The 13,274-nt window shown below is 36.5% G+C and overlaps 1 protein-coding gene across 3 annotated transcripts in view; it reads right to left on the bottom strand.

Annotated features, from left to right (window-relative positions):
• CFAP97 (cilia and flagella associated protein 97) overlaps window positions 1-13,274 on the bottom strand; it is a 36,062-nt gene that overhangs the window by 17,045 nt on the left and 5,743 nt on the right. For all 3 annotated transcript variants that reach the window (XM_069095993.1, XM_069095990.1, XM_069095995.1), the window contains exon 2: window positions 8,671-9,692. In XM_069095993.1, the coding sequence (XP_068952094.1) occupies window positions 8,671-9,676 (1,006 nt within the window). In that variant the 5' untranslated portion in view covers window positions 9,677-9,692. The remainder of the gene's footprint in view (window positions 1-8,670; window positions 9,693-13,274) is intronic.

Below are 13,274 nucleotides of genomic sequence, written 5' to 3'. Positions count from 1 at the left end.
GATGAATGCACTGGAGAGGAAGAGAGTAGAGGCAGGAAGACTATGGTGTTAGGAAGCTACTGAAACTGTACCCAAAGGGAAATAATGTGGGGAGGTAGCAGTAGAAAAAGAGAGTAAGGTAATATAGATAGGTAAAAGATATAGTGCAGAGAAATAATGGACAGATTTTGATAATTAGATTTGTTTTTAGAAATGAAGGAAAAGAAAGGCTCAAAGGTAATATCAAGATTTAAAATATGGGAGACTGGGTGAGTAGCAGTATCATGGAGAAAAAATAGTGACATCAGAAGAAGCAGGTTTAGGAGAAAATAAGCTTGATTTTGGATATATTGAACTCAAAATGCCAATGGAACTGGTAGATGGAAAGACCCTGTAGGCACTGGAGGCTCATCTAAAGCACAGAGAAGGTGAAAGCTAGAGATAAGATTTGGGAGAGCTCATTCATATAAAGCTTATAATTGAACTTGAGGTAATGAATGAGACTGTCAAGGTAGAGGGTACAGAAAAGAGGAGTTCCAAAAGACATATTATGTAAGTGTGCATTTTGAGGTTTACAATGCACTTTACAAAATTTTATTTGACCTTCACAACAATTTAATGTGATTAGAGATACTTTTCACCATTTCACAAATAAGGAAAGGCAAGTTCAAAGTACTTATGGTACAACCAAGGTCACCGCAGCTAATAAGTGGCAGTGCTCAAACATGAACCTAGATCATGTCTAAATATGGTGACCTTCCCAATCCACAATAGCTGCCTCCTACATTTCTAAGGAAGATAAACTACTCTCTCCAGACTTGTCCTTGTACCCTACCATGCCACAGCAGATTCCTTACCCTCCAAGTTCACTCTACCCTTGGAATTCTCACACTGTGAGTACACTCTGCACATGTGGCCCCTTCCTCTGATTGGTTGGTTCTTCCCAGAACTGCCATTTTAAGGAAAGAGCTCAGGTAAGCCATGTCTTCTTCATTCCTCTCTGGTCTCCTCTACAGCCTCTCAGGATATCTTCCTTTCCATCCCTCCTCCTTCACCGTCCTTTCATGTGCTGTCTACCTCCCATTAGATTGAAAGGTCCTTGAAGGAAGAGAGCATCTCAATTTCTGTTTGTATTTTTATTCCCACTGTTTAACACAAATCACAGTAAATGCTTAATAAATGCTTTTTGACTTGATTTTTCATACCAGTTAATTAATATACTTGTATCATCCTCTATATTTTTCAAAGCACTGATATACAATATTTCATTTGATTCTTATTATATAACATACAGACTAGATGGCAAGTGCTACACCAAGACGGAAAAATTTAAAGTCTAGGCCAATGATGGATTAGAGTATTAGACTAAATTTATAGAGGCTTATCACCACATTGGACTCAGGGTGATGAGTTTTTCTGACCAAATTAATGAAGCCCATGTATTACATGGCAGTATTTAGCATCCCTTTCTAAAGTAGAAGGGTGGGAAGAAAGGCTGTGGCCTGAAGTGCAGATAGATGTCTTAAGTTAGAAAAAATTTATTTCACCTGAAATTAAAGTAAATGTGGTACTAATTCCGAACATTCAACTATGCATTAAGTATCTACATGTAGAGTACTGCCCTGACAGTTAAAGAGATGTAAGATTTTAGGAAAAACATGTTATCTATTTTCATGATTTAAGTAGCAAACAAAGTAACAAGTAAGCCTTACATTCTAAGGTCTGAAGAAGGAAACATCATTCCTAATGGGAAGGAGGGAAATCAAGGAAAAGCATCATAAAAAACAAGATATGAAATGGGTTTTAATAGATGTGAGTAGTCAAAGAATCTGCATGAAAACATGCTCCAAATCACTAATAATTAGGAGCAATGAAAATTTAAACAACCCTGAGGTTTCACCTCATACTCCTCAAACTAGCAAAAATAAATAAAACAAAGGAAAATAACAAATGTTGAAGGGGCTACAGGAACACAGGCACATCATTGCATTGTTAGTGGAGCTGTGAATCGGTCCAGTCATTCTGTAAACCAATTTGTAACTATGCCCCAAGTAAGTCAACTGGGCATGCCTCTGACCCAGTGATACCTCTACTACACCTAAACTCCAAAGAGAACAAAATTATTTATAGCAGTTATTTTTATACTAGTAAAAAACTGTAAACTACAGGAATACCCATCAACTGGATAATGGCTAAACAAACTATAGTAAATGAATGGAATGATGTAATGGAATAATTTATTGTGCCATAAAACAATAACTAAATAATTGGTTTTAGAGAAAATGGAAAAATCTATATAAAATGATGCAGAGTAAAGTGAGCAGAACTAGAAAAGTGATACAATAATACACTGCACAGTTGTTACAAAGGTTCTGTTTTTCTTTTTTTCCAATGTAAAGGCAAGAGGAAGAGGGGAAGGTAAGGAAAGGAAAAGATCATTGAAACATTTTAAAATGCACATTAGGCAACAGAAGGAAGGCCAAAAGGAATTACTGACAAGCAGAACAATTCTGAATGTTACATGTTGAATTCATACTGAAACAAATATATACTGAAACAACCTCTACATAACCAACACAACCATACACAACCAACACAACCACACACAAAACCAACTCTATAGAAGAGACATGCAGTTTTGTGTCGAATTCCCTTCTTCTGTTCTACTACCTATGTGGAAATGCTCATTTTATTTGGTATTTAAATTCAGAATTAAAAAAAAAAAACCAAAAAGATGGGCAGGAATTTCATAGCCAGAGAGAGTATACTCTAGGGATAGAGAATGGCACAGAAACAGGCAAAATTTCAGTTTAGCTGGAGGTAAGGTGTTGTCATGACTTGCAAGTTAACTGGGTTTAAGTGAGGCTAGCTTCACTCTCCTCCAGAGCCATTTGAGTCCAGTGGCAAGATGGATCTCATCATCAGGATGATGAGATGGTCCCAGATGCTGTGGGAGTCTGTCTCTTATGTCCATTCAGCAATTAAGGCTAGGTAGGTAAGGAATGAGGCAAAGAATGGCCTCTTTTACTTAGTCCAAAAAAAAATCAATATGGGAGGAGAAGACCCTCAGAGTTTATGGCCAAAACAGAAACTGCTATTTACACTCACTCTGAGCCATCAGAGCCCAAACAATGACCAAATGAGGCTTGAGCCAGGACCTACTGCTGGCCAATCAATGACAGCCAGAGTGATTTGGGTTTAACGCATAGCCCTTAAAAAACAAATCTAGCCTGTAAACATTAAGATATCTTGAGAGGTTTCAGCAATCAAAATTTATATTCCTTTGGGCAGAGCACCTGCGGGTAAGGGTATGATTCCTTATGTGGACAGAGATAGGTAGAAGAAGAGTAGTATAAGATTAAGACTGGAAAAAGGTGTGTCAGAAAGTCAAGCTGAAGACTTTTAACTTTACTCAGTAAGCAAAGGGGAGAGACAATGAAAGGTTTTGAGCAAAAGAGAGGCATGACCATATCTATTCAAAAGGAAAATTAGTCTGGCAGGAATGTGAAATATGAATTATGGTGGAAGAAGAGTTTGGAGGCATAAAAACTACTGGGAGTCCAATGCGGTAGTCCAAGTGGGTGATGAGGAACTTGTACTACAAAGCAGAAATGGAATAGAGAGGAAGGTTTAGATAGCAGATATATTGCAGAGGTAGAAGTGGCAGGCCTTAGTAAACAATTAGTTATGAGAGTTGAAGAAGAAAGTAAAGTAAAAAAAACTTTAAGGTTTACAATATAGAACAGGTTTAAAAGGAAAGGCAATAAAGTCAGGTCATGGAAAATGCTGAGTTTGAGATACCAATGGGTACAGCCACGTGGAGCTGTTGTATAAGTAGTTGGAAATAGGATCTGGACCTCAGGACTGAGCAAAATATTTGCAATGGAAGTCATTTACCTAAAGATGAAAGCCAAAGTTATGACAGTGAGTAAGACTGCCAAGGAAGACTATATAGAATGAATGAGAGAGTCAAGGACAGAAATTTGGGGACTACCACATTACAAGACCAGGACAAAAAAGCAACAAAGGAGACAGGTAAAGTGTCACTAAAGGACTGAATTAGGCAAACTGCCTTTATGTAAACCTTCTCATAGTTATTTCTCAGAAATAGGGAGTGATTTCCATCCCTTTTCCACCACTCCCTCACCCTCCAACACCCTGTCCTTCAGTCATATATGTAGAAATGACTGCTTATTCCTTTCCTAATTTAAATAAGCTACAAGAAGAGGACAGGTCTGGGTATTTTGAATTATTATCATTTGAGAAGGGTGCAAAGAAATAGTATGAAATCATAGCACATCCTCAGCCATTTCTCTCATATAACCCATTCTAATCTTGAATATTCAATATTTTCTAGCCGAGTTAATGTAGCTAATTTTGAGCTCTGGTTAAGGCTAGATTCTCAGATAGTAACATCTACTCTGATTTACACCTGTTATATCCTTTTCATTGCTATTTCTTTCCTTTCCAATTTGTCTGCCCCACATAAGATTTTGTGCCTTGTTATCTAACACCTCTTTTATTTGGAAAAATGACTAAGAATAGTCTCCCTGTTTCTATCCAAGGTTTAGAACTCTATACATATTTATGCATTCTATTACATCTTCACAATCATCAAACTCAAATTAAATAGTTACAACATATGAAATAAGGACATTTTTGTAATTCTGAGAAGGCATTTCTTAACATTTTTTAAGTCAACTATTTATTTTTAAAAATCTAGAGTTGTGAGTTCATAAACTTAGGGATCTCCTGATGTAGAAATTCCTCCCATGCAGTCCTAAATTTCTTAAAGGGGGTAGTCTTAGAGATACGCCTCGGGGCACTGAGAAGTAAAATGCCTGACCAGCCTTACAAGAGCCAGTCTGTATCAGAAACAGATCTGGAAAGAGCTTCACAATTCAATCCATTTCAATCCACTGTACCAAAATGCCAATGTTTTGAAAATATATCCTTCAAATTCTAAAACAAGGTCTTGCAATCAATGAATTACAGTAATACAGGAAACATGATGTTTTATTCATGGCAATATGTCTTAGATGCTTTTAATATGAAAGCCTAAAAACAAAGTTGTCAAATATACACTTTGAATATTTACAGATAATCTTTCAGTGACTAAATTGACATTTATCCCACTACTAGGAATATACTTTAAAGAGGTCCAAAGCATAAAGGTCTTATATAATACCTAAACCAAAGTAACAAAGTGGCAACGAAGAACTAGAAACAAAGAAATAATTCTAAACAATGTTCTAAAACAAAGTCTTGCTAGTAACTACTTACTACTGCGTTTGTGGTATTTAGAAATCAATTTTTAAAAATCTAAATGTTCTTAACCTTTAATTATATTTGACACCTTTTTAAGAAATGTGCAATAGAAATGTCAGCCCACATTCATGACCCATTTTTACTGAAATTGGAAACTGCCCACTGATAGGCAATACAAAAGAATCTATAGATTTAGAAAGATTAAAGAAAGGTTGAGTTATGTTACATAAAGTTAATTAAGCAGAGGGATAGATCAGTCATTGCAGTGGAAAGAGAAGAGAATGAAGTAGAGATATATTAAAGGAAGAATTAAAGTTGTGCCTGTCTAAATTTGGGGAAAGATATGAAAAAGCCAAAGATCATCTTAAGGTTTCAAGAGCAGATGAGGTGGTAGGGGATAGGTGGTACAATTCATAGAGGTAAAAGTTTGGAGAATATACTGTGTGTAATTCCCAGACAACAAATTCTGGAAATAGTGAGTTTGAGTAATTCACCATTCAAAGGGTAATGTACACTAAACAGTTGGAGGTAATAGAAGGAGAGTTTGAAGACTGGTCTGATGACATTTATTTGGGAATTACCAGTATAAGGGATGACACCACAGAAGGGCTAAAAATAATCTAATGAAAAATAATCTAAAGAGGTATGATTTCAACCTGTTCTAGAGGTGGCAGAGCAGAGGTAACAAAACAGAGACATCTAAAAAGCTTATCTCTAATGAAATGTAGTAGTTTCAACTATAATATGGGTCTTGGGCCTAAATGTTTGCTTTCCCTTTTTACCCCCTTCTTCCAATATTAAATTTAGTGAGTTGAGGACTGTAGGAGATAAACTATGTATCTCCAGGAAAAACAGACTAGTGGTCAAAGGATGTGTGGGCTCTACTCCCAGGTCTGTTACTAATGAACTTAATGGATATAATTATAGACCTTTAAAATGATATCTATGTGAAAAGAAAGACATATACAGGTATACAATGACAAATAACCCTAACAACAGTAGCATAAGCTAGATGAAGGGAGGGGGGAGGGAGGGAAGGGGAAGATTAGAACTAAATTCAAAACAATCTGTCACCTGTGTGACCTTAGGCAATACAGTTCCCTTCTTTAGGACTACTTTATTTGTAAAATAAATGGATAGAACTAAAAGCTCTATAAGGTCCCCTCCAGATCTAAAATTCTAAAAAATGCATCTGATTATAAATATAGAGAATTTAATATATAACATGTAATATATTTAAGATATTAATAAATATATTAAATCATGATACATATTACACAAAATCAAATGCCTTTTACAATCCAATTATTATACAGTTTCCCCTGTCAATTTCTAGTCCTTGTCTAGTGTCTAATTTCTGGTTTCAAGGACCAGGAAACTGTTCAGCTATTTCTCTGTGATCTGACTTTTTGAGCATTTACCAATCTTAACTGTAATTAAGAGAGGAAGCAAGGCACTAGACATGGAGTACTTATAAGTGTTGTATAAATGCTAATTATATTATTATTATAATCACATGAGAAGGCAGATACTACAGTTTACACAGTTCCTATAACTAATATCTAAACTAGACCATCTAGTTACAGATATATTACTGCATTTTCACTGACTTCTTTCACTCATGCTAAGAAATTATCTGCATTTTGGGGGCAACTAGGTGGCACAGTGAGTAAAGTGCCAGCCCCGGAGTCAGGAGGACCGGAGTTCGCTTCCAGCCTCAGACACAACACCCACACAAAAAAACTAGCCGTGTAACCTTGGGCAAGTTACTTAACCTCAATTGCCCTCCAAAAGGCAAAAAAAAAAAATAATTTATCTACATTTTTCATAAATGAAAGTTTTGTTTAGTGATTAAATAATCTAGTAGCTTGAAGTAATCAAATCCAAAGATACTAATAGGTTTTAAACTTTTATTACTTGTTTTAAATGGCAGATTAGATTTTTCTAATCTATTATGAAAATAAATATTGAGTGGTTTTTAGAAAAAGAGATTGCCATTTTTTTTTTGTTAGGATATGGGCAATTTTACCCTAACCAAAGAGAGAAGCCTGAGTGAGGGCTGATATATATATTTAAGAAGCAAGGAAATTTCCATATAGTCTGCATACACGCTTAAATAATATGAGCAAAATAGTTCTTTGCTTTTAAGTAAAATAAAAGATATATTTTACACTAACAAAAGCCTTACAAAAGAAGCTGGGTAAGCAAGTCTTTTTTTTTTGTCCTTATTAAGCCTGTGTATCATGTAGTATCTGTTGAAAGGTTTTGATATTGAAAGATAACTTCTTCAACTTCCAAGAACTTTTATTTGAATTAAGAAGGCAGACTGAATAATCTGTATTCTTTCCTGCCTAAACTGGCTTTAAAAACTCTGGATTTTGGGACTTTGTCTCAAAGTCTCATCATCTTTTTGCTTTTCAAAACTACCTCTTTCGGTAAATAGGACCATTTCAAACAAGACATTTTAATTGAAAAAAAATTTTCCCTAAAGTCAAAAATTTTATTTCTCATACAGAAACCTTTAGAGAAAATCCTTGGGGGGAGGCCAGTGCAGTGAGTAAGAGGTCCGGCCCCAGAGTCAGGAGACCTGGGTTCGGTTCTGGCCTCAGATACTTAACACCCACACAAAATAACTGGCAGAGTAACCTTGAGCAAGTTACTTAACCCTGGCTGCTTTAAAAAAAAAAAAAAAAGAAAATCCTTGGGCCTTTAACTTAAAATAGACATACAATCCAAACCAACTTAAATGCATTAGTTAATACTTTTAATTCATGTTAAATAGTTTTCCCTCTAGCTATGTGTGTTCTGATATTGCCCCAAGATAGTAGCAGTCTTTTTTTTTTTTTTGTGGTAGTAAGATATAGTAGATGGTCCTCTTCCAGAACGGAAGGACAAGCAACAAGATACACTGGAAAAGGACAGTAATCAAACTACAAGTCTAGATCCTTGTTCTGTGCCTCACTAGCCATGTGACTCTGGGTAAATTCTGTAGACCTGAGTCTTGGTTTCTGCCCACTGTGAAACGCAGATTTCAAAACTGATTATTTTTGAGGTCTCACCCAGTTCTAAACTTGTGGGAGCCTATATTTTGTTTGCCTATATCATGACTGTCCACTTTAATCACAAACTCATAAAGGGCAAAGACATTATCTGCTTTTTGTAGTGCAGGGAGTGCAAAACAGAACCATAAATGGGTGGATATATGACAACTTTGGAGCCATCATATTCCAAAAATACATTTTTCCCATGACAAAGTTCAGATGGAAAAAATAGGAGTTATAGAAACTTTAACTCAAAAGCATAAAATTTTAAAAATTAATGTTTTCACTAAAGATTTAAGTGCAAACATTTAATTAAATTCAAATTTAAAGCATGAAATTAAATGTTATTACTCTATAAATTTTTTTTTAAAGGAAAATTTACCTTTCAAAAGCTGATTCAGGTCCACTGTATCATGTAAGACTTTTTGTTTATATCTGCTGTCCAAGTTGGATTCTAATGAAAGTGATTTTGAGTTGAGACTGGGTCCATTTTTTTCTTTCCCTACTCTGGCTGATTTCAGATACTTTGAATTGTACTTTGAGTCTTCAAAATTTCCAAATGCTTCCTGGCTCACATTTTCTTGCCTTTTTACTTTTGTTTTCTGATCATTTGATGCAGCTAGTTCAAAAGACTGAATAGGGCTGATGTCTGGAGTTGATAAAGGAGTTACATCAGTCACAGTATCTTCAGATTCCTCTGTGAATTCACCAAGTTTTGGTTTAGAATTTATGGATGGTGCTTCTGTTGACTTTTCTGATTTGCATTTTTGTTTTGGTGAGAGCAGAGCTAAACCAGCTGGTGCACTTTTCTTTGAAGATGACTTAGGTGAATCAGAGAGACAGATATCAGATTCTGTAGCTGAACAATCTGTATCTGTAGAAGATGAGGAAGAAGAACTGATTTTGTTATATTTTTTACTTGTGCACTTTTTAAAATTATTAGATGGTTTAGCTGACTTGGGTCTGCTATGACGTCTTTTCCCATCATCACTGCTCTCTTCTCCATCTGTATAGTAATCATCTTCTCCTTCTTTTACTATTTTAGGAATTCTAGTTGGAATGGTTAAATATATTTTTCCAGCTGTTGAAGTACTACATATATTCTCTGATCCCGGACTTGATGAGGATGAAGATTTTCCAGTACAGTTTTCTAAACAGTGATCTTTTGATGGTGTTTTCTCTTTCCTTTCATTTCTCTTCTCAATATGATGATCTTCCTTTGTAGGTACACCCAGTTTAAAATCTAAATTTTCCACGTCTGCTTCTCTTTCTCCATGTTTGTCAACTGGAAAAATGCTGCTTTCATATTTCTTTTCTTCTCCATCAAAATCACTATCAAAGAAAGAATGGTCTACTTCACCCTCTAACATATCTCCATACTGGTCCATAATAGAAAAAATATTCCTGAGAAAGTAGAAAGTGTTACAATCAGAACGAAGTAATTTTCAAATATAGTAGCTTCATAATGCTACTATATCCATTGGTAAGTTTCTATATTAGAAATACTATGCTTAAATTGGTAGGTTCTCCTAAGTAATTTTCTATTTTCCCAAGCTGATGTTTAATACATGCATAAAACAGCTGGTAATACTTTTGAAATAGTTTAGCTAAGTGACAACAAGGTCTACTAGTCTTCAAATAATTTATGTGTGTAAATATGAAGTAGGGACTCTAAATCTATGATCTGTGATTATTTAACATGACAAATTACAACACAGGACATATTGCTGACAGTATCCAGGTAATTTCCTATTAGTAAACCCAGGGCAATATTAAGACTTTCAGGTAATAAGGACAATGTTAAGGACAATGTATTGCAATAGAAAACACAGCCAATTATAAGCACCTTTTTGGCATGAGGTATCTGACTGCCAATGAATTTCAGTCTGTTTTCAATTTAGCTTTCCAGAATCATGTCAGATTACTTCTCCAACCATCCTAGCCTACTTGCTGTTCCCCAGTCAGGATGTTCCATTTCCATCCTCTGGACCTAAGCACAGGCAACTCCAGAAATGCTCTTTCAACTCATAATGCTCAGTAGCTATGGGATACCAAAATACATAGAGTTCTGGGACTAGAATCAGAAAGACCTGAAATCAAAACTGGCCTCAGACACTGTAATGGAAATGCAGATTTAAAGATCTTCCCTGCCCCTAGGCTAACGTGCACCTGGAGCCTGGGGTGGGAGGCTGGTTTTTCAGTAGATACTTTTTGATTGGCCAGTGGGTCAATAAGGTTGTTACATTCTCTGAGCCAGGAGAAGGCTATATAAGCCCTGATGTGTAGCTTTGTTTTGGGACTCACTTTGAGAAGTTCTGTGATTTGATCTGAATTATGGGAAGCCGTTGTTGAGTCCCCCGGCTTTGAAAAACCCAGAATGTGGAAACCCAGATGTTGACTGGGTATGGATGTAATGGTTGGACAGTTTGGAAATCTGTCTACTTGATGTTTCTGTTTTGATAATTCTGCCTGTATACTTTGAGGTTCAGGGTGCTGACCTTTTCTCCTGAACAAGGTAAACGATATATGCCTGACTGATTAAAGTAAGCTTGGTAACCCATTTTGAGTTGCTTTCCTTTAACAAAGCAGATCCAAGAACCTGTGGTAGCTGCAAACCCTGAGGACGCTTGGGGTGCTTGCTGCTACAGACACCTACTTACTAGCTCTGGGGCCCTGGACAACCACTTAATCTGTCTGCCTCAGTTTTCTCAACTATAAAATGGGGATAATAACAGCACCTACTTCCCAGGTTGTTTGTGAGAATCAAATAACATTTGTAAAAACGTTTAGCACAGTGCCTAGTTACATAACAATATGTATTATGCATATAGATATTTATATGCACACATATATAAAAGTTATATAAATGTTTGTTCCCTTCTCCTTCCACCCCCCTTCCCTAGCACAGCTTAAGGCTCAGTTCAAGTACCACCCCCCACCTAAGAGTGTGCCAGATTCCCTAGTTATCAATTCTTTTCCTCCCCAAATAACTTTTTATTTGTTTCATATGTATTTTGCATACATGATGCTTTCCTTCAATAGATTGTAAGGGCCTACACACAGATTCCCAAAGTGGGCCATAAAGCACCCTAGGAGAGCTGAAATGATGGAGGGAAAGGAGGCAGTAGTAGCCTTGGGTGCAACTGGGGGGGGGGGGGGGCCCCCAACCGGGGGGGGGGGGTGCTGAGTACTTTTGTTTTTAAAGGGGGCAGTAAGCCAAATAAGCTAGCTAGAGGATAGGGATGCTTTTTATTCTTGTCTTTCTAATCCCTTGACCTTCCCCTCTGTCCCAGTATGTCATATATCAGGTAAATGAAATGATAAATGAAAAAATTAAAACAACAAATTTCTCAAAGAACCCAAAAGGGAGAAATACTATTATGCAATTAGCCTATAGATATATACCCCTGATGTACCAAGCAAGGGACTGCACCCCATCTCATTCCCCACAAAACTCTTAAATTTAAATAGGATACAAATTTCTTTGAAAGAGAGGAGTGATGGGGTTATGAATGAATGCAAGGAGTTGATATTTTTAAAAACAAAAAGATTCCTGCTCTCCAAACCATCATAATTTCATATACCACAAGTAAATACTATATTTCTCTAAAAGGTAAGGTGATTGCTCTCCCTAACAATTTACATTATCAAAAGTTGGGAGCTTACTTTATAGAAAGTTGACACTGCAAGCTAATACAATTTTAACTCAAACAGTAAAGCTAGGGAAAAGAGGATCTATGATTACTGCTATTTTTTCCTCACTCACTTCAGAAGTTACTGGTGTACTATATATAGTTCAGGGATACCACTGTGGTTTTTGCACTTTTCTATGAGTATCTTCATTTTTAGAAGTGAACTGTGAAAAGATATGTTCAGCATTCTGTGGAAATTAAAAAGTAAGAAAAAAAATCACAGATCTAAAGCTAGAAGGGACTTTAGATGCCATCTAGTCCAAATCCCTCTTTTTATACATGAGACACGAAGCTGAGGCAGGGTAAGTACCTCGCTCAAGGTCATATATGTGTTAAGTGGCAAAGCCTGCATTCAAACCCTGGTTCTCTGATTCCAGTGTCAGTGATCTTTACACTGTACCAATATATATGAAAACTTACCATGCTATTATCAAGCATGTGTAATAAGAATGTAAATTTTTAAGATCTTCCCTGCCCCTAGGCTAATGTGCACCTGAAGCCTGGGGTGGGAGGCTTGTTTTTCAGTAGATACTTCTTGATTGGCCAGTGAGTCAATAAGGTTGTTACATTCTCTGAGCCAGGAGAAGGCTATATAAGCCCTGATGTGGAGCTTTGTTTTGGGACTCACTTTGAGAAGTGTTCTGTGATTTGATCTGAATTCTGGGAAGCCGTTGTTGAGAGTCCCCCGGCTTTGAAAAACCCAGATGTTGACTGGGTATGGATGTAATGGTTGGACAGTTTGGAAATCTGTCTACTTGATGTTTCTGTCTTGATAATTATGCCTGTATACTTTGAGGTTCAGGGTGCTGACCTTTTCTCCTGAACAAGGTAAAGGATATATGTCTGACTGATTAAAGTAAGCTTGTTAACCCATTTTGAGTTGCTTTCCTTTAACAAAGCAGATCCAAGAACCTGTGTGAGCAGGCACCCTGGGGACACTGGGGTGCTTGCTGCTACAGCATGGTAAGACAGTGGTACAAAAAAGGATAAACCTAATTCCTAAAGGGAAAATCAATAAAGCCTAGCTTAAGGCTGTTTTGTTCCTGTAGGCAGTTATGGGATGATAGAAATTAAGCAATTTCTTAAATGAGAATTTTTTTAAAATGCAAAACAATTTCAATTTTATTGACTGAATTTAGGATGATGAAACTATTATGTTGAAAAGAGAAAGGCAGTGTGATATATAGCAGAGTTGGGTTGAGAACTGGGCAGACCTGGCTTCAAGTCCACCCCTCCTTTCCCCCCACCACACACACACACACACACACACACACACACACACACACACACACAC

The sequence above is a fragment of the Petaurus breviceps genome, unplaced genomic scaffold (genome assembly GCF_028583685.1).
Source record: "Petaurus breviceps papuanus isolate PSGF00001 unplaced genomic scaffold, PetGlider_PUasm1.0 126, whole genome shotgun sequence".
Lineage (NCBI taxonomy): Eukaryota > Metazoa > Chordata > Mammalia > Diprotodontia > Petauridae > Petaurus > Petaurus breviceps.
This window is presented reverse-complemented; position numbering and strand designations above follow the sequence as displayed.